This window comes from Hemitrygon akajei, chromosome 22 (assembly GCF_048418815.1).
Source record: "Hemitrygon akajei chromosome 22, sHemAka1.3, whole genome shotgun sequence".
Classification (NCBI taxonomy): Eukaryota; Metazoa; Chordata; class Chondrichthyes; order Myliobatiformes; family Dasyatidae; genus Hemitrygon; species Hemitrygon akajei.
The window spans coordinates 55,858,119-55,880,468 of NC_133145.1; the positions used below are offsets into that span (position 1 = coordinate 55,858,119).

The 22,350-nt window shown below is 44.7% G+C and overlaps 1 protein-coding gene across 1 annotated transcript in view; it reads left to right on the top strand.

The window, feature by feature from the left end:
* Positions 1-22,350, top strand: part of rptor (regulatory associated protein of MTOR, complex 1) — a 483,948-nt gene that overhangs the window by 165,053 nt on the left and 296,545 nt on the right. Inside the window, exon 6 of the mRNA XM_073026287.1 lies at positions 12,205-12,380. Within this exon, the coding sequence (XP_072882388.1) occupies positions 12,205-12,380 (176 nt within the window). The remainder of the gene's footprint in view (positions 1-12,204; positions 12,381-22,350) is intronic.

The window sequence follows — 22,350 nt, forward strand, 5'->3', positions numbered from 1 at the left end:
TCTCTGACAGCCAAGTCCAGCTCCAGGTCTTCAAGTGTGGCTTAGCTGCTAAGCCTGGCAGAACAGTTTCTACTGACAGGAGAAGGGACAAACATGGGTTGCTGGTGCCTTAAAACCAGTTGCCTCAGGTAGATGGGGCTCATCAGCTATGGCGAGCAGCTCACCTAGGAGAAGGAAAACTCTGATCTTAAACCTCTTCTGCCTTGTGGCTGTACCCACTCGGGGAAGGCTTTGGGAGTGAACCCTGAGGGGAAAAACCCGGAACTGGAGGTCCTAAGACTGCCTTACATCGAGTTCATTGCTGACTGGCAACTCCTGCGATACTGCTAGTACCAGACTGTATCAGTCTGTGACGGTCCTTTAGGTTCATCAGATGTGAGGAGAGGGGGAGCTTGCTACATGGGCAACGGCTTGCTCTCCATTTCGTACTGCCCAAGCTTGCTTATCTAGACAGCTAGGGTGAAATAACTCTGGCCGACAGAGGCTCTCAGCTCACCTATTTTAATACAACTATATTAATTGTTGCCCTTCATATCTTCAAAGCTCCTGAGATGTTTTGATGTATTTCAGTGTCCACAATGTTGTTGTGTAGTAAGCACAAACACGCAGGATTGGTATTAACACAAGTTAATTGAGGAATATTCTGCCACGGTACGAAGGTTGTGATTTCAACCCCGAGTCCATATCCACGAGCCGATGATCTGTAACAAGAGCTTTTGTGCAGGGCCATGGGAGCGCTGCACTGTTAGCAATTCTATCTTTTGCTATAACATTCACCTGAAGGCTCAGTAACCCACTCATCATCTTACAGAAATGTTCAGTCTGTAAGGCAGACATCTGAACTGCTAATAATCATATGTATGTCAAGACAATTTCTGAAAAAAAGTTTTGAGGAGCCCTCAGATAATCTCATTAAAGGTCAATAATGCAAAGGAGAGATTTGTTTAATTTGAATTTTTTTGTTTTAAATGGTTATTTGGTTTCAATTATTTAAATTGTTAATTTAAATTATTTTAGTGTCATACAGTTGTATGGCAAGGAAACATACCTTTCGGCCCATCACATCCATGTCAGCCAAGTAGCCTAACTGAGCTGGTCCCATTTGCCTGAATTTAACCCATATTCTTCCAACCAATTCCTACCGATGTCCCTGTCCAAATGCCATTTAAATGTCTCAGTTGCACCTATCTGTATCACTTCCTCTGGCAGCTCATGTGGGGGAAAAGTGGCCCCTTTGGCTGTTTTTTAAATTTTCCCCTCTCATTTTAAAATTTTGCCCTCTACTTCTGTTCCTGTATCTTATGGGTATCAAAGGTTACAGGGAGGAGGCATGAGAATGAGTTGAGAGGGATGATTAATCAGCCATGATGGAATGGCAGAGCAGATTCAGTGGACCAAATGCCCAATTCAAGTCCTATGTCTTATGATTTTAGTTTGCTTATTGCTCAAATTGGTCCACTGATGATGCCATAGCCTATGCACTCCACTCCATCCGGTGCCACCTGGAAAATGGTGCTTTGCATGCCAGGATGTTTATTGAACTTCATCTCCATCTTCAATACGATCATGCCTCAGAAGTTGGTGGGTAATGTCCTCACTGGGTTTCAACACCTGTCTCTGTAACTAGATCCTCAACTTCTTGACAGAAAGGCCATAGTCAGTCCCTGTTGGCAGAAATGTCTGTAGTTCCATCATACTGCTGACGCATGACTGCATTGCTAGATTGAGTTCAAACCACAACATCAAGTTTGCTGATGACATAACAGTTGTTGGCCTTATCAACTGTGATGACGAGACTATATTCAGAGAGGAGGTAGCGTAGCTTGCAGAAGGGTGTGAGTACAGCAACTTGAGGGAGTTGATACCACCAAAAAGAGATGATTGTGGACTTCAGGAAGCTGCAGGCTGACCACTTCTCTCTGCACACACATGGCTCCTCTGTGAAGAGAGTTTCGAACTCTAAGTTTCTGGAGAGCTCTTAATGGGCTCTTTTAACTGGTCCCTTAACACCTCCTCTTTGGTCAAAGGGGCATACCAGTGTCTCCACTTCCTGAGGAGATTGAGGCAAGTGAGGCTGACCCCTCCTCCCCGCTCAATTTTAACAAATGTTTACAGGACTACCATCGAGACCTGCTACATCACCACCCGGTGTAGAAATTGCTAGGCATTTGACTACAAATCCCTACAAAGGATTGTGAAGGCTGCTGAAAGGATCTCTTCCACCTATAAGGGATATTTGGCATTGTCAGTGATCCCTCCCATTCAGTGGTCTCCTTCACCCCCCATCATCAGGAGAAGATCTGATGGGAAACAGCTTCTTTCCCAAGGCCATAAGACTACTGAAGTCCCTACCACACCCAGCTCTCATCATGTATGACACGACAGTAGCATTATACAGTTTACTCTATAATTTGCATTGTATGTGCACCTTATTATTTATTAATCTATTTGTGGTAATATTACTTTGTGTTATGTGTGTGAGTTATATGTACTACATTCTGCATCTTGGTCTGGAGGGATGTTGTCTCATTTGGTGGTATACATGTGCATGGTTGAATGGCAATGAATTGAATTTGAACGTGGACTCCTTCCCCACACTGGAGAGAAATACTTTCTTTTTACTTAACTATGCCGCTAATTTTGCATTTGAAAAATATGAAAATGTATCTTTTATGATTTCCCCCCCTCTTTTTTTATGGTCAATTTCACACATCTGGCTCTTTAAACATTCCTCTTCATGTAATCTCTTCTGATAACCATTTTTTTCCAATCCTGTACATACATAAATTGTCCTGGGATTGCCAAGGCTAAAATTCAGCTAGGAAGTATAATGCCTAGGTTGTGGCGACCCACTTTCTGTGCAGGTGAACCGGCTCACAAATAGCCAGCGCGCGGGGGGAGACTTTGGTAATGCACCTCTGACGTCATTTCCGCCCGGAGAGGGAGGGCGCTAGGGATTTAAATGCCAGCGCCGCGAAGTTCGACTAAACTAGTCTCAAAACGACTTACCGACTGCATGTCGTTATTTCAGCGCTGTGTGTAGCACATCGCTATATTGGTGACCCTGACGGTCCAAACAGGATTTGGACCAAAGATGACCGACTCTTCACCTGTTCACGCAGTTTCGCTAAAACTGCCGACTTTCTGGACGCTGTGACCACGCGTGTGGTTTAGCCAAGCAGAAGCCCAGTTCCAGATTTGGCAGATATCCTCTGATTCCACGCGTTACTACCACGTGGTGAGCACCCTTCACCAGGAGACGGCCGCCCAGGTTGCGGATTTCATACAGTCGCCCCCGGAAGAAGGCACATATGAAGCATTCAAAGCGCTGCTCATTGGGACCTTTGGCCTCTCACGGCGTGAGCAAGGTGCCCGCCTGCTTCACCTGGACGGTTTGGGAGACAGTCTGCCGTCAGCATTGATGAACAATTTGCTGTTCCTGGCTGATGGACAGAAGCCCTGCCTCATGTTCGAGCAAGCATTCCTAGAGTGACTGCCCGAGGACGTACATCTGCTGCTGGCCGACGCAGATTTCAGCGACCCCTGGAAGGTGGCGGCCCGGGCAGACGTGCTGTGGAAACCCAAGAGGGAGAGCGTGGTGTCCGTCGGTCAGATTACCAGGCCACGCGCCCAATAGCAGACCAGGCCAGGCCCAGCAGGGGGGCGCACACAACACAGAGGCAGGAGTGAGGAGGACAGTGAACAGTGGTGTTTCTACCACCAGCAGTGGGGCACAAAAGCCCACCGTTGTCGCCCGCCCTGCAAGGGCCAGGGCCAGTTGTCGCTAATGACTATGGCGGCTGGCCACCAGGACAGCCTCTTGTATGTCTGGGACAAACAGTTGGGACGCCGCTTCTTGGTCGACACCGGAGCGGAGATCAGCGTCTTGCCCCCGACGGGGTACAACACCCGCAACAGGAAGCCAGGACCCACCCTGAGGGCTGCAAACGGCAGCACGATACAGACCTACGGCACCCGCACAGTGCAGCTGCAGTTCGGCGTCAGCTGGTTCACGTGGGAGTTCACACTGGCCGCGGTGGCCCAACCACTCCTGGGGGCGGACTTCTTGCGAGCTCACAGCCTGCTGGTCGACTTGCAAGGGAAAAGACTGGTACATGCCGAGACTTTCCAGACGTTCTCCCTGGGTGAAGCCAAGTTACCGGCCCCACACCTGGACTCCATCACACTGTTGGACAATAAATTCACCAGAATCCTGACGGACTTTCCACCGATTCTGGCACCGCAGTTCACGGCAGCCATGCCCAGACACGGGGTACAGCACCACATTCCGACCCAGGGACCACCCCTCTATGCCTGCGCACGAAGGCTCCCCCCGGAAAAGCTCTGTCTGGCGAAGGAGGAGTTCAAGAGGATGGAGGAATTGGGGATCGTACGGAGGTCTGAGAGCCCATTGGCCTCCCCTCTGCACATGGTGCCCAAAGCAGCTGGGGGTTGGAGACCATGCAGCGACTACCGCAGACTGAACGAGGCTACAACTCCAGACCATTACCCCTTGCCGCACATACAGGACTTTGCAGCAAACCTGCATGGGGCAAGAATCTTTTCGAAAGTAGACCTCGTCCGGGGATACCATCAAATCCCGGTGCACCCTGAAGACATCCCCAAAACAGCACTCATCACCCCGTTCGACCTGTTCAAGTTCCTCTGAATGCCGTTCAGCCTGAAGAATGCCGCACAGACGTTCCAGTGGCTAATGGACGCAGTGGGACACGACCTGGACTTTGCGTTCATCTATTTGGACGACATCCTTATAGCCAGCAGTTGTCGTGAGGAGCATCTGTCCCACCTCTGCCAGCTCTACTCCCGCCTGAGTGATTTTGGCCTCACGATCAACCCGGCCAAATGCCAGTTCGGTCTCGATACCATCGACTTCCTGGGCCACAGGATTACCAAAGATGGGGCAACACCTCTGCCCGCCAAGGTAGATGTGATCCGCCACTTTGCCCAGCCCAACACGGTCAAAGGGCTGCAGGAGTTCGTTGGTATGGTGAATTTCTACCACCGTTTCCTCCCCTCAGCAGCGCCCTTTGTACACCCTGATGTTAGGTAAAGGCAAGGACATTACTTGGGACGAGGAGGCTGCGTCCGCTTTCATTAAAGCCAAGGAAGCCTTGGCAGATGCTGCGATGCTGGTGCACCCCAGAACGGACGTTCTGACCGCCCTCACAGTGGACGCATCCGACACAGCAGTCGCTGGGGTGCTGGAGCAGCTCATCAAGGGGCGCTGGCAACCCCTGGCGTTATTCAGCAAGCGCCTACGACCACCCGAACTCAAGTACAGTGCTTTCGAGCGGGAGCTGTTGGCACTGTATCTGGCAATCCGGCATTTCAGGTACTTCTTAGAAGGCAGGCTGTTCACCGCATTCACGGACCACAAACCGTTATCCTTCGCGTTCATGAAGGTGTCAGATCCCTGGTCAGCTCGCCTGCAGCGACATCTGTCCTACATCTCCGAGTACACGACGGACATCCAGCATGTCTCGGGAAAGGACAACGTCGTGGCGGACGCACTCTCCAGACCAGCTGTCCAGGCCCTGTCCCTGGGTGTGGACTATGCAGCACTGGCGGAGGCGCAGCAGGCAGACGACGAGATGCCCAGCTACAGGACCGCAGTCTCGGGTTTGCAGCTGCAGGACTTTCTCGTAGGCCCAGGTGATAGGACACTCCTGTGCGACGTGGCTACTGGCCAACCTCGCCCCATCGTCCCGGCAGCCTGGAGACGGTGAGTTTTCGACTCCATATACGGTTTGGCGCATCCATCAGGACAACCGTCCAGCTGGTCTCCAGCAAGTTCGCGTGGCATGGACTTTGCAAGCAGGTCAGTGAATGGGCCAGAACGTGCGCGCAGTGCCAAACAGCCAAGGTGGAGCAGCACACTAAAGCCCCGCCACAGCAGTTTGAACCCACCCACCGGAGGTTCGACCACATTCATGTGGATATCGTGGGCCCCCTACCAGTGTCCCGAGGAGCGCAGTACCTCCTAACTATGGTAGACCGGTTCACAAGGTGGCCAGAGGCGGTCCTGCTCACCGACACATCTGCCGATTCCTGCGCCCGAGCACTGATCGCAACCTGGGTAGCACGCTTCGGGGTACCGGCCCACATTACCTCCGACAGAGGCGCCCAGTTCACCTCCAGCCTGTGGTCAGCTGTGGCCAGCCTTTTGGGAACGCAGCTGCACCACACAACTGCCTACAACCCACAGTCGAACGGACTGGTGGAATGCCCTGGGTCCTGCTTGGAATTCGTACAGCGCCCAAAGAGGATCTGCACGCCTCGTCGGCCGAGTTGGTGTACAGCGCGCCCCTGGCCGTACCGGGAGAGTTCATACCAGCCCCAAGGAGGCAAGAGGAAGAACCCGCAGCAGTCCTGGACAGGCTACGCGAAAGGCTCAGCAACCTGGCCCCCGTACCAACTTCACAGCATGGACAGACCCCGACCCATGTACCCAAAGACCTGCAGAACTCTATAAGTTTGTGTTTGTACGAAGGGGCGGACACCGGGCACCGCTACAGCGGCCGTACGAGGGGCCATTCAAGGTGATCAACAACAACTGGTCCACGTACGTTCTGGACATTGGGGGGAGAGAAGAGGTTTTCACGGTGGACCGACTCAAACCAGCCCATGTGGACTTGGCGCAGCCGGTCGAGATTCAGGCACCGCGGCGCAGAGGCAGACCTCCCAAACAGAGGCTGATCCAGACTGTGGACATTGGGGGGGGTGTATCGCCGGTTCTGGGGGGGGTGGTTAAGTGGCGACCCACTTTCTGCGCAGGCGAACCGGCTCACAAATAGCCAGCGCGTGCGTGGGGGGAGACTTTGGTAATGCACCTCCAACGTCATTTCCGCCCGGAGAGGGCGGGTGCTAGGGATTTAAGTGCCAGCGCCGTGAAGTTTGAATAAACTAGTCTCGAAACGACTTACCGACTGCGTGTCGTTATTTCAGCGCTGTGTGTAGCACATCGCTACAAGGTATTGCTTCTAATGTGTAACAAGCGCACTGTTTAATTAATAAAGCTTAGGATACTGAATGATCAATATAAGAATGTAAACAGCTGGGAATTTTGATTTCTGATCTGCTTACTGCAGGCACAAAGAAAGTAGGGCAGAGCAGTACTTTTTACTGAATCATTTATGTGAAATTCAAAAAAAAGCTGTTGAGGAAGCAAGCAACCTGTCATCCTCAAAATCTCAATTCAGAATGCAGCTTGTTTCTATTTATATTATCTCCTGGGAATGGATCTCAGGATTTGCCAGTGTCACAGAATTATCATGTGCTGACCTCAGCAGCTCCTGAAGCCCCATGTTCCTGGCAGAAAGATGACCCCCTGAGGGTGGTTTCTTCAATTCTCATTCTGTTCCAATCGTAGTACAGTTGTAGCAAGGTTTCATGCGTTTCAGTCTGAAGTGCATTACTGTTGGCTTGAAGAAGATTCGAGAAGGGTCTGAAATCCTACCACATTCAAAGATTTTAAAGATCAGGTTTATTTGTCACATGTACATTGAAACACAGTGAAATGCGCCATTTTGCATCAAATCAAATCAGTGAGGTTTGTGCTGGGCTGCCTCTGGTGCCAAGGTAACATGCCCACAACTTACTCAACATAACCGTACATCCTTGGAATGTAGGAGGAAACCAGAGCACCCAGACAAAACCCATGTAGTCACGAGGAGAATGTATAAACTCCTTTCAAGCATTAGTGGCAATTGAGCTCCAATTGGTGATTGCTGGCACTGTAACAGCATTAAACCAACTGCTACACGACCATGCCACCCAGTTTTCAATATTGAATATGTGATGAAACACGTGAAGAGCATGGTTTGCTGTTCTGTTCACTGCCATGCTTATTTACTCTGATTTTAGAGATTTTAATTTATAAATATTAGAATCATAGAACACTACAGCACAGAAACAGGCCTTCTAGCCAGTCTAGTCTGTGCTGTAACATTAACCTGCCTAGTCCAATCGACCTGCATCCAGAGCATAGCCCTCAATAACCCCTCCATCCATGCACCTATTCAAATTTCTCTGAAATGCTGAAAGCGACCCCACATTCTCTACATGCTGGCAGCTCTTTCCACACACTCACCACCCTTTGAGTGAAGAACATCCCCCTCACGTTCCCTTCAACAATTCACCCTTCAAGCCTGCTTGCATTTACCCTGTCCATCTACCCTTGTAATATTGTAATCTTTTCAACTAATATTGAAACCTATTCAACCTTTTCCTATAACTCAGGTCATCAAGTCCCAGAAACAGCCGTCTAAATTTTCTTTGTACTCTTTTCAATTTTACTTACATCTTTCCTGTTGACCAAAACTGCACACAATATTCCAAATTAAGCCTCACCAACATCTTATACAATTTCAGAATAACATCCCAGCTCCTGTACTCAATACATTGATTTGTGAAGGCCAGTGTGCCAAAAGCTTTTTTTACAACCCTATCTATCTATGACGCCACTTTCAAGGAATTATGGATCTGTAAAGGTTAACTTGCGGGTAGAGTCGGTGGTGAGGAAGGCAAATGCAATGTTAGCATTAATTTCAAGAGGTCTAGAATACAAGAGCAGGGATGTGGTACTGAGGTTTTATAAGGGATGGTGAGGCCTCAATTTGAGTATTGTGAACAGTTTTGGGCTCCTCATCTTAGAAGAGACGTGCTGGCATTGGAAATGGTTCAGAGAAGTTTCACAAGGACGATTCCAGGAACGAATGGGTTATCATACGAGGAACGTTTGATGGCTCTGGGTCTGTATTCACAGAATTTAGAAGGATGGGGGGGGTGGGGGGCATCTCATTAAAATCTGTCAAATGTTGAAAAGCCTAGACAGAGTAGATGTGGAAAGGATTTTTCCCATGGTGGGAGAATCTAGGACAAGAGGGCACAGCTTCGGGATAGAGGGGCATCCATTCAAAACAGAGATGTGGAAAAATTTCTTTAGCCAGAGGGTGGTGAATTTGTGGAATGTGTTGCCGCATGCAGCTGTGGAGGCCAGTCATTGGGTGTATTTAAGGCAGAGATTGATAGGTTCTTGATTGGACATGGCATCAAGGGTTATGGGGAGAAGACCGGGAACTGGGGTTGAGGAGGAGAAAATAAAGGATCAGCCATGTTTGAATGGCAGAGCAGACTTGATTGGCCATGGGCCAAATGGCCTAATTCTGCTCCTATATCTTATGCTGTTATGGTATTCTCAGATCCCACCATTCTACCACACTCCTTGATGCCCTACTGCTCATTGTGTAAGACCTACCCTGGTTGACCCTCCTGGAGTACAACACTTCAAGCTTGTCTGCACTAAATTCCACCCGCTATTTTTCCACTCGTTTTTCCAGCTGAGCCAGATCCCGTTGCAACCTTCGGCTCTGCATGAAACTATCCGGTCAAGGTGGCGCCAGCATACAACGCTCCCTCTGTCAACATCTTCCAGATAGCTAAGGATAATAGCTTTTTTTAAAACTACTTTAATGTCTGTCTTTCCCCTTTACTGGGTTTCTGGGACTGTTAAAGCCTGTGATTTACAGTTTGGAGATTGTTTGAGTGATCCATCACTTTCTTGGCTCCGAGAAGATTCCAGGAAGCGGGCATGTACTCGGACAGCCTCGGTGCAAAGAATCTTCGATATGGAGTGCGCACTGATGTTGGACTCAATTTTGCCATTCAGAGTGTCCATTAAAGCGCTGAGAAAGACTGAGACATAGAGGCAACTGCAGAAGGCAAGTGAGAGTTTCAGCACTGCCTCTTGATCATTGCCGGAGGAGTCTGTGAGCGGTCTATCACTGTGTGGCTCGCTGGAGCAGGCGGGTAAACCTGTCTGCCTCATGGTTGTGGTGAACTACATATACCTGTCTGGACTCGCCCCCTGCTGACTGCTCCTGTGGCTCCTCCCACAGACCCCGGTATAAAGGCGATTGAGGCCTGGGCCCGGCCCTCAGTCTCCAGGATGTAGTATGGTGGTGAACCACTGCTTGTTCTTTCTTCCAGTCAATAAAATTGATGCACCATCAATAACTCTCTCTGAGATGTGAAGGTGAGATATTGGCTTTTATTGACTGGAAGAAAGAACAAGCAGTAGTTGATCACCATACTACATCCTGGAGACTGAGGGCCGGGCTCAGGCCTCAATTGCCTTTATACCAGGGTCAGGGGGAGGGGCCACAGGAGCAGTCAGCAGGGGGCGTGTCCAGACAGGTATATGTAGTTCACCACAGTGGTGTCCCTCGCTGCCTTGTGTGGAATCCCTCTCTTTCAATGAATATTGGTGATATCGTATGTTAGTATTGTGGTTCTGCATTTATGGATCGGACCATTGCGTTTACGGATGGTGGACTTTTTTCAGATTTATGGTTTTTATATTGTTTTAATCACATGTTCCTTTTCTATTTTGTTGTGTGAGGGGAGGGAGTTTGGGAGTTGATGTTCTGTTAGTGTCCTGTTCAGGGTTTTTTTGCGCAGGAGTGGGGTTTTTTTGAGGGAGGGGGGTAGTGTTCCTGTTCTGCTTTGTGCGGGATGGGGGGGGTTGATGATTAGGATGCCGTTTTTTTTATACGGGTGGGGAGGTGGTGGAGTTGATGTTTCTCTTTGAACGGCTTTCATGTTTTTTCTTTGTTTTGGGTTATCTGGAGAAATACAAATTTCAAAGTTGTATCTGGAGACATGTTTTGATAATAAATGAAGCTTTGATAGTCTTCCTTACCTCCAGTGTTGGTGTCATCCACTAATTTGCTGGTCCAGTTTGCTAAATTATCATCCAGATTGTTGATATAGATGACAAACAACAATGGACCCAACACTGTTCTTATGGCACCCCGTTAGTCACAAGCCTCCAGTCAGAGAGGCAGCCATCTACTCTTTGGCTTCTTCTGTGAAGCCAGTATCTAATCCTTTTTCTTTATTTTTGCTAGAGCAACTTCATGTCTTTTAGCCTCCTCATTCCTTTTTTAAGTGTTCTTTTGCATTTCTTATACTCCAAGTACCTCATTTGTTCTTTCCTTTCTATACCTACTATGTACCTCCTTTTTCTTAACCAGGGCCTCAATATCTCAAAAACCAAGGTTCCATAACCCTGTTATTCTTGCCTTTTATTCTGACAGGAACATACAGACTGTATACTTATAAAATATCACTTTTGAAGGCCTCCCATTTACCAAGTACACCTTTGTCAAAAATACCCTACCCCAAATCCACATTTGTCTGATCCTTTCTGATACCATCAAAATTGGCCTTTCTGTAATTTAATATCTCAACCCAAAGACCAGTCTTATCCCTTTCCATAATTACCTTGAAACTAATGGCATTATGATCACTATTAAATTTGTTTTGCCTTTTTTATATCTAGTGTTGTGATGTCGAAATGGTTTCTTTTAGTATTTTAATTGCGCTTTCTCTATTACTGTGCTTTCACATTTATTTCTGGTTACTACATTTGGCTGGGATCCTTTTCTTCACTGGTTAGTGATATCTGAATAAAATTTATCTTTGGTATTGCATTATATACTTAAGTGTTGATTGGGTTACTGCTATTTAAATAGCTTTAAAAGCTTGGGCATTTCCTCTCTAGAGCAAATATAAATGCATTCTTTGAATGAGAAAATTTTGACATAAGACATGTTTATTTGCCCTAGCGTTATCTGCTTGGTGTAAGGGAGACCAGGATCACACTTATCTGTGGTGCCATCCTACACTAGATCAGATATTTTGCATTTGTTTTCTAGTTTCATACAGAAGATGACCACTCTTGTGTAGGGCAAGACAGATCCGTACGTCAGCTCGATTCAACTTTTCAGTGAAAGAATAGGGGGATGGGGAGGGGGGAGGAAATAGAGCCTTTTGGGCGTCTACATTCAAATGATGTTCTCTGCAAATACTACAGTAAGAGCTGTTTTACTCTAATAATTAATGTTTCTGACCACCTGGCAATGTATGAGTCGCTGCTTTTCTTAAGTTAGTTGTTTTCCACATGAAACTTCTGTCAATGATCCTTTCAATCTCAATACAAGTTTTGTACAGTATATGCTGAATTAAAATGGTAGTATGGTTGCAATATCCATGATACACTGACGAGGTCCTTTGTGAATTAAAACCTGGTACCCGTAGATTTTTAATGTGCATTCATTTCGACGAATGCAAGTTCCTTATTTGAAACCATTGAGTTTTGAGTAACAGCTTTAATCCCTTCAGGTTGCTGCCATCAATCCAAACCACCCTCTGGCACAGGTGCCGTTGCCGCCATCGATGAAGAACTGCATCCAACTGGCAGCCTGTGAGGCCACTGAACTTCTTCCGATGAACCCAGATTTGCCTGCAGACCTTTTCACTTCCTGCCTTACCACACCTATCAAAATAGCATTGCGCTGGTAAGTATAGTAATAGATACAGATTTTTTATTTATACTGCACCATTTATTTTAAAATTGTATAGAAAAGTTAATTAGATTAGGCAAATTAATTGTGTAGAAAGAATATCAAATATGCTGTCTTCAGTTGTGTAAGTGTAAATCCTAGTGTATTAGAGTTGGATGTAAAGAACTGATTTTCAAAAAAAAATGTCAAAGTGAAGACAGATTCACAGTAACGTGTTAAAGAAATAGAGATGAGATAATACTATGAGCAGAGGTGGTGGTAGAGTGAATCATGGATTAGGCACAAGGGAAACTAATTTGCAGGCTATGGGAGAAGAGTGGCAATTGGTTTGACTGCTCCACTGTACAAGGGGATGGCATGAACTTGATAGGCTGAACGGTCTTTTGTATATGAAGAGGGAAGGGAAAACAGTGTTCATGCCATCAGGTTAAAGTTTACCCAGACGTAGCTCCTCCAGCCTGAGAGGTTACACAGACGGAATATGAGGGGTTGCTCCTTCATCATGGCACATGTCAAATCAGAAATGGGATTAGGAATTAAAATTGTTGGCCACCAAGAAATTCCACTTTTGGCAGATGGAGTGGAGATGCTTGATAAAATGGTTCACCAATTTATGACAGTAAGGTCTGCCAATTTGCTTCAGGCACATCTATAATCTTTGAGCAAGTTTCTTCTACTGTCAGTGTCTGTTGAGCTGAAAGCATGGCTTTCAGAGATGTGGCCTTTTGCCTATGAGTTTAAAGGGTTTTGTTTTGTTAAATGCAAAGTTGTTAACGTAAAGGAGCGCATGATTTCTGCAGAGATACGTGACTCATTTATTTTGTTCCTAAGCCCTTCTGGTAAATCAAGCAGCGGAGGTTATTTTTAATAGCAATTACATCTCATAAATTGTAGACACTTGTTTTACCTCAGCTTTGCAGGTTTTAGTCATTCACAGAATGCATACAATAACCTCTTAACACAGAATATATCATCTTATCATACCCTCTAAATAGATATCTTTAAAAGGAAGCGAGAGTTTAGATTGAGAAATATGACAGAAATTCCAGTCAAATAAGAAGTTTTCCCCATTTAACCTTTGTGATTGAAATGTTTTATGGCACTGCCAACCTAAATCACGTTAGTCAGATGTTGCAATTCTACATAATTCCACCAGAGCAATTTCCTCTCTGCAAAACAGGATTTGATTATTCTGAGGTAAATTGTGCTCTCCTGTGCTGCTTAATCTTGTGTTCCACATTTGTAGAGTCTATTGTGTCTTCATTGAATCTGATTGACCCTGTCTACCAAGCTGAACGGAATCTTCTGTGCCTTTTAATTAGCTAATAAGGAAGTTTTAATTTTAAGCTTTAGTGGGACTGCAAGCATGTGGGAAATGAAGGAAATGCGCATGAGGGCTCCATTATAGCAGATTTGTTGTAAACATGGATTCTGCAGGAGCTGGCAATCCAGACAACACAGAAAATGTTGGGGGAATGCAGCAGGTCAGACAGCATCTGTGGAGAGGAATTCCATAGATGCTGTCTGACCTGCTGAGTTCCTTCAAATATTTATTCTAGATTCCAGCATCTGGGGTCTATTTTGTGTTCTTAATTACAAATGTGTTATAGTGTCAAAAAGAGTAACTTCCAGCAGTCCGAAAATCATTCTGCTTGGCACCACCAAAATCCCAAGGGTACTGCATTATTGGAGTTTAATTGTACTCCTGCACTTTTGAAACACAGCAATGCCTCTACTTCCTGAGGAGGTTGAGGTGAGTGAGGCCTCCTCCCCCCCTCGCCCATTTTCACTAATGTTTACACTAGCACCATCAAGAACTTCCAGACCAACTGTATCACCATCTCGTCTGGGAATTGCAAAGCATCCGACTGCAAATCCCTACAAAGGATTGCAAGGACTGCTGAGGTGATCGTCGGAATCTCTCTTCCACCTATTAGAGATAATTATCAGGAGCACTGTATACGCAAGGCCCTCAGCGTCATCAATGATCCCTCTTATCCATCCATCAATCTCATTTGACTCTCCCTACCATCAGGCAGGAGGTACCGTACCATTAGGGCAAGAGCTGTTACGATAGGAAACAGCTTCTTATCCCAGGACATAAGACTTCTGAACTCCCATCCACCACCCAGATGTCATCATGTATGAAGTACTAGCAGCATTATACTGTTTACTTTTTAACTTGTATATGCAACTTATTATTTGTTAATTTATTTGTGATAATATTACTTAGGTGTTTTGTGTTTGAGTTATATGTACCATGTTGTGCACCTTGGTTTAGAGGAACGTTGTTTCATTTGGTGCTATATACACATACATTTGAATGACGATAAACTGCATTTGAACTTGTACTTTTGTATTCACAGAAGGGTGATATTGACAGTATAGTTAAAGGGGAATATTGAATTAAATATTAAGAGTTCAATATCTCTGAAAAATATATTGCCAAGCTTTGTTGAAGTGTATCCAGGCTGTTAAAAAAGGCAGGAAGAACAGAGTACATATTGATAGAAATTTTCCTGTGATCAGGTGCTTGCAGTTACCTTGCCCTGGTTAGATCAAGTTTGGAATATTGTGTTCAGTTCTGGTCACCTCATTGTAGAAAGGTGGGAAACTTTAGAGAGAGTGCAAAGGAGATTTACCAGAATGCTGTCTGCATGAAAGAGCATGTCTTATGAGGATAGGTTGATCGAGCTAGCGTTTTTCTCTTTGAAGTGAAGGAGGATGTGAGGTGACTTCTTGGAGATGTACAACATGATAAGAGGTATAGATTGAGTGGACAGCCAGAGGCTTTTTCCCAGGGCAGAAGTGACTAATTTGAGGGGGCCCATAATTTTAACATAACTGGAGGAAATTATAGGGAGCATGGTTAGAGGCAGGTTCATTAAGAAACTCTTAGATAAGCATATGGATGATAGAAAAAGGGAGGACTGTGTAGGAGGGAAGAATTAGATTGAGTAGATTAAAAGATTGACTCAAACTCATGGGCTGAAAACTGATGCAGTGTTCTATGTTCTATGCATTGCAGTTCCACAGAAGTTATTGCAAGGTTCTTTGTTTTTCCTGGCATGTGTCACTGATTTAGACTTAACTATGAGGGATGAGACTATATTGTTTGTGGATGATACCAAAATTCTTATTGATAACTTGAAGAAAAAAGTACAAGAAGATATCAATGTTATGAGATCAGCAGAAAGGTGCCAATGAAATTCAATCCAGGAAACACATTTGAAGAGAGCAAACTAGACAATGGATTATGGATCAAGCTGTGGAATATTGAGAAATATTGAGGACAGAAAGTCTTTGCAGTCTGCATCCCTAGAACCCTGAAGGGAGCACGTTAGTAGCTAAGGTAATTAAGATGGATTAGGGGATTTTTTTCTGTAATTGATTGAGAAATGTAATATGAAGACAGGAAGGTCCCGGTAGTATGAAGTAGTAGTTGAGCAACAAGAAGAGTGTTGTGTCTTCAAGGGTTCATAGATTTCTGGTAATTGGTAAATGGATTATAGGTGATGTGAGTAGAGTTTTTTTTCCTCTTCAAGCACGGAGAGGATCTGTATAAACAGAAAATCTCATCATGTTTCAGAGATACTCAAATGAGTACTTAAAGTGCTGTTAACCTCAAGGCAATGGACCAAGAGCTGAAAGATTGGATTTGGGTGGAAAGCTGTGTGTCATTTGTTGTAGACATGACAGGGGAGAACATCATCTTATTGCATAAATGACTGTGGTTCTGTTAAGCTTTTGATTTATTAAGACTAGGTGGCTAAAAGGCAAAATAATGTTAATACTCAACACATCGAAAACTGAGCTAATGTTTGGGATGATAGGTTCATCAACCTAAATTATGAATTCTATTTCTCATTTCTGAAATCCTGTTTGGTCTGCTGAGTATTTCCATGTTTTCAGTTATCATTGCACTTAAAAACTAATGGGTTTGACTTTATCAAGTGCAAATTATTGTCCTGATTTTACAATATTGGTAGCCCTTCAGATCTGTTTAATTGGGTTTTAAATGCTTTGAGACATCTTCGTGTATGGGAGGTAAAACGTAAATCTTGCATTAAACTTAAAATGGAACATAACTCTTCAAAAAAAGATTTTCCTGGCCTGCTTGAAAGCTTCTTGACTTTTAAAATATTGGCCTCTCACATTCTATTTTGCTATTTATCTAATACAATGTAACTTTTACTTTTACTTTTATGGGTTTGGTTCTCTACATTATGGAAAAATATAACCATTCATTTGGGTTAAGATGAAAATATAATGGATTTGGTTGTATGCAATGTTGTGCTGACTTTTTTTAACCTACTCTAAGATCAATCTAGCCATTCACTCCTACATAGCCCTCCATTTTTCTATTATCCATGTGCCCATCTAAGTTTTTTTTAAATGTCCCTAATGTATTTCTCTACCAATTACCCCTGGTTCCATGCAGCCACCATTCTCTGTGTTTTAAAAGAAAACCTACCTCTGGCAGCAACCCCCCCCCCCCCCCCCACTCAGACATTCTTCCAATCACCTTAAATTTATGTTCCCTCATTTTAACCATTTCCACCCCTGGTAAAATGTCTCTAGCTATCTGCTTGATTTATGGCTCTTATCATTTTGTACACCTTTATCAAGTTGCCTCTCATCCTCCTACACGCCAAAGAGAGAAGCCCTAGCTTGATTGACCTATCCTTATAAGACAAATCCTCATAAGGCAGATGGGATTTAATGCAGACAAGTGTGAGGTGTAGCACTTTGGTAGGACAAACCATGGTAGGTCTTACATACTGAATGTTAGGGCATTGAGGAGTGCGGTAGAACAAAGGGATCTGGGAATACAGATCCATAATTCATTGAAAGTAGCATCAGAGGTTGATAGGGTTGTAGAGAAAGCTTTTGGCTCACTGGCCAAGTCAAGTCAAGTCACTTTTATTGTCATTTCGACCAGAACTGCTGGTACAGTACATAGTAAAAATGAGACGTTTTTTCAGGAGCATGGTGTTACATGACACAGTACAAAAACTAGACTGAACTATGTAAAAAAAAAACACTAGACTACAGACCTACCCAGGACTGCATAAAGTGCACAAAACAGTGCAGGCATTACAATAAATAATAAACAAGACAATAGGGCAGTAAGGTGTCAGTCCAGGCTCTGGGTATTGAGAAGTCTGATAGCTTGGGGGAAGAAACTGTTACATAGTCTGGTCGTGAGAGCCCAAATGCTTCAGTGCCTTTTCCCAGACGGCAGGAGGGAGAAGAGTTTGTATGAGGGGTGTGTGGGGTCCTTCATAATGCTGTTTGCTTTGTGGATGCAGCGTGTAGTGTAAATGTCCGTAATGGCGGGAAGGAAGACCCTGATGATCTTCTCAGCTGGCCTCACTATCCGCTGCAGGGTCTTGCGATTCGAGATGGTGCGATTCCCGAACCAGGCAGTAATGCAGCTGCTCAGGATGCTCTCGATATATCCTCTGTAGAATATGATGAGGATAGGGGGGGGTGGGAGATGGATTTTCCTCAGCCTTCGAAGAAAGTAGAGATGCTGCTGGGCTTTCTTTGCTACAGAGCTGGTGTTGAGGGACCAGGTGAGATTCTCCGCCAGGTAAACACCAAGAAATTTGGTGCTCTTAATGATTTCTACTGAGGAGCTGTCGATGTTCAGCGGGGAGTGGTTGCTCTGTGCCCTCCTGAAGTCAACAACCATCTCTTTTGTTTTGTTCACATTAAGAGGACAGGTTGTTGGCTCTGCCCCAGTCCGTTAGCCACTGCACCTCCTCTCTGTAAGCTGACTCGTCAGTCATACTGATGAGATTTTCATAAATCAAAGTATTAAGGACAAGAGATTGGATGTTATGTTGAAGTTGTACAAGACATTGGTGAGGGCTAATTTGAAGTATTGTGTGCGGTTTTTGGCACCTACCTACAGGAAAGATGTAAATAATGTTGAAACAGTACAGAGAAAACTTTACTAGAATGTTGCCGGGTCTGGAGGACCTGAGTTATAAGGTAAGATTGAATGGATTAGGACTTTATTACTTGGAATGTAGAAGACTGAGAGGAGATTTAATAGAGGTATAAAGAATTACATGGGGTATATATAGGGCAAATGTAAGGAGACGTTTTCCACTGAGGTTGGGTGGGACTACAACTATAGGTCAATGGGGGGTGGGGAATGTCTTCACTCGGAGAGTCGGGACAGTGTGGAATGAGCTGCCAGCACAAGTTGTGCATGCAAGCTCAATTTCAAAGTTTAAGAGAAGTTTGAATAGGTACATGGATGGTTGGGGTATGGAGGGTTGTGGTCCTGGTGCATGTTGATGGGAGTAAGCAGTTTAAGTGGTTTGGCACAGACTACACTGGCAAAGTGCCTGTTTCTGTGCTATACATTTTTATGACTGTGACTCTACATGTTCTCTAATTCAGGCAGTATCCTGGTAATTCTCCTCTGCATCCTATAAAGCTTCTACATTCTTCCTCTATTGAGGAAGAATTGTGTTCCACCAAAAATGAACACAATATTCCAAGTTGAATTGAATTGACTTTATTTCTTACATCCTTCACATACATGAGGAGTAAATATCTTTACGTTACATCTCCATCTAAATGTGCAATGTGCAATCATAGTAATTTATAATAATTTATAATGAATAGGACAGTCAATGTAATATAGAGTGCACGCAAGTCAGCGTGAGTTCATCAGTCTGATGGCCTGGTAGAAGAAGCTGTCCCAGAGACTGTTGGTCCTGGCTTTCGTGCTGCGATACCGCTTTCTGGATGGTAGCAGCTGGAATAGATTGTGGTTGGGATGGCTTGGGTCCCCAATGATTCTACAGGCCCTTTTTTCACACCTGTCCTTGTAAGTGTCCTGAGTCATGGGAAGTTCACAACTACAGATACACTGGGCACCACTCTATGCAGAGTCCTGCGATCAAGGGAGGTACAGTTCCCATATGAGGCAGTGATGCAGCCAGTCAGGACGCTCTCAATTGTGCCCTTGTAGAAAGTTCTTAGGATTTGGTGGCCCATACCAAACTTCCTCAACCGTCTGAGGTGAAAGAAGCGCTGGTGTGTGGAGACCATGTGGGGTCCTCAGTGATGTAGGTGCCTAGGAACTTGAAGCTGTTCACCCTCTCAACCCCAGATCCATTGATGTCAATAGGGGTTAGCCCGTCTTCATTCCTCCTGTAATCCACAACCAGCTCCTTTGTTTTTGCGACATTGGAGGAGAGGTTGTTTTCTTGTCACCACTATGTCAGAGAGATGACTTCTTCCCTGTAGGTCACCTCATTATTGTTTGAGATAAAGCCAATCAATGTAGTGTCGTTGGCAAATTTAATTAGCAGATTGGAGCAGTGGGTGGTGATACAGTCATGGGTATACAGGGAGTAAAGGAGAGGACTCAATATGCAGCCCTGAGGGGTTCCTGTATTGAGAATCAGAGGGTTGGAGGTGAGGGAGCCCACTCTTACAATCTGCTGGCGATCTGACAGGAAGTCCAGCATCCAGCTGCACAAGGCAGGGCCAGGGCCGAGGTCTACGAGCTTCTTGTTGAGCCTGGATGGAACTATGGTGTTGAATGCTGAACTGTAGTCCAAGAACAGCCTTCTCATATAAGCATCCTTCTTCTCCAGATGTGTAAGGACAGTATGTAGAGGAGTGGTTATTGCGTCATCTGTCGATCGGTTGTGTCGGTAGGCGAATTGTCGGGGATCCAATTAGCTACTTGAACAGAAAATGCTAAGAAAATTGTAAGTTTGTAGTATTCTGTAGATTTGGAATGGAGCTTGTAATGTGGCCACCGTACGCGGCGCCATCTTGGGGGGAATGCCAGGGTTTTATAGAGCTGTAACTTACCTCGCAGCTTTTGAACTCAATCCCCCAACTAATGAAGGATAACACATCTTGCACTTTTGTAACAATCCTATCAGCTTGCTTCGCAGCTTTGAGGAATCTATGGACATAGACACAAAATCCCTCTGTTTCTCCATTCTGCTATGTATCCTGCAATTAACCCCATATTTTCTCTTCAAGTTGGACCTTACGAAGTGAATTAGTTCAAATTTTTCCAGGTTGAACTGCATCTGCCATTTCTCAGCCCAGCTCTGCATCTGATCAATGTCCTGTTATAAGCTATGACAAGCTTGTACATCATCCACATCTATACTAACCTATGTGTCATCTGCAAACTTACTAATTAACTCTTGCGCTTCCTCATCCAATTCATTTACAAAAATCAGGAGCTGGGGTCCCAGAGCAGATTGCTGCAAAATGCCACTGGTCACCGAAGTCCATGCAGAATATGCTCCATCTACTACCCCTCTCTGCTCTCAATGGGCAAACAAATTCTGAATTCACACAGTTTCCCTGGATCCCATGCCTCCTGGCTTTCTGAATGAGCTTACCAGAGGGAACATTACCAAATGCCTTACTAAAATTTATGTACACCACATTCACTGCTCTACATTTATCAATGTACTTTGTCATATCCTCAAAGAATGCATGAGATAAACATGATATCTTGAGTGGAGCATATTGGAAGAAGAAGAAGAGAGCCCTTAACTCCAGGTGGAGTCATCAGGACGCCGTCAGGACAGCATTTTTTTTTAGCAGACTTTCTTGTTTTTACAAGGCCAAGTTGCTAGCTCAACACTCAACCCAGTACGGATGGAAAGCATGCAAGGGAGCCGGCTGGATTCGAACTCAGGAGCCTTCGCTCCAAAGTCCGGCGCTGATGCCACTACGCCACCAGCCAGCTAAGCACATTGGAAGAACTAAAGAAAAGTTTCTGTGTGGTCACCAAAATATTGAGGATATGTGAGTGAAAGTGACTCAAGGCTTGAAAACTCACTGATAAACCACAATTTTGTGCCCAGGTGTTGGGTAACAACACTTGATGATAGCCATTTTCTGAAGTACTGTGTTTGTGTGTGCATTAGTGTGTGGGGGGCAGTGCAAAATAGTAGCAATAAAATGACATGTTTCTTTGCTATTTTCATTTAATCAGTTCTGTCAACTGGAAGAGGTAGCACGTGTCACTAAGCAGTAAACTCTGAACAGTTGGTACTCTCGGAATTGTGGTCATTTTGGAATGCTTGGTTGCTTATTTGTTTGTCAAGCATATTTTTTCTCCTGTCTTCCTTGCCACTCTGGCATCTCTGAAGCCATGCAGGATAAATGGATTAAAATGGAGCCAGTTCTGGTGACATCTTCGTTGGCACAATGGTGATGGATGTGCAAGGGTTATTACAATGAATGAGGATTTGGATTGGAGGAAGCATTCTTTAGAAGTACCAAAAATCAATGTTGCTAAAACTTCGTCACACAAGAGTGACCTGAACTTATAGAGACAAAGATCTTAATTTCTTGACTGAAATATGAAATACTGAGGCAACAGCAACTATTGTAGGTCTGCTGGAAATAGAATTGCAACTCATGGAGAACTGTTCTGAATGGTTATTTTGCACGTCACTTGTTTCTAAGTTCCTTGTTTCATTTTATGATTGTTGGAATCAATATAAGTAGCATCTTGATACTTCAGTTATAGAGGCATAGAGTAAAACAGCATGGACACAGGCCATTCGGTCCATTGAGTCCATGCCAACCACGGTGCCCACCCAGCTCAACCCAACTTCCCACGTTTGGCCCATATCCATTGAGTAGTCAGGTTTTGCAGCTTAAATTTACAAAAGCAACTGTCACTTTGGACAGAAGCAAATTCTAATAGCACTCTACTGTGGAAAAAATCCTCAGAAGATAGAAGTACCTTCTATCTAAAATGGATGCTGATGCCTCAGCAGTTCATGTTTAAATCAAGAAATTATACGATAAATACATTTAGTTTGATAAGCAATGTGTTTAAAATGCAATCATTTTAGTTGATAACCAGTAATTGTTGGTAATAATATCATAATTTTCCATTTAGGACTTGTAATGTGTGCAACTTCAGGAAATGCATTTATAATTTGATCAT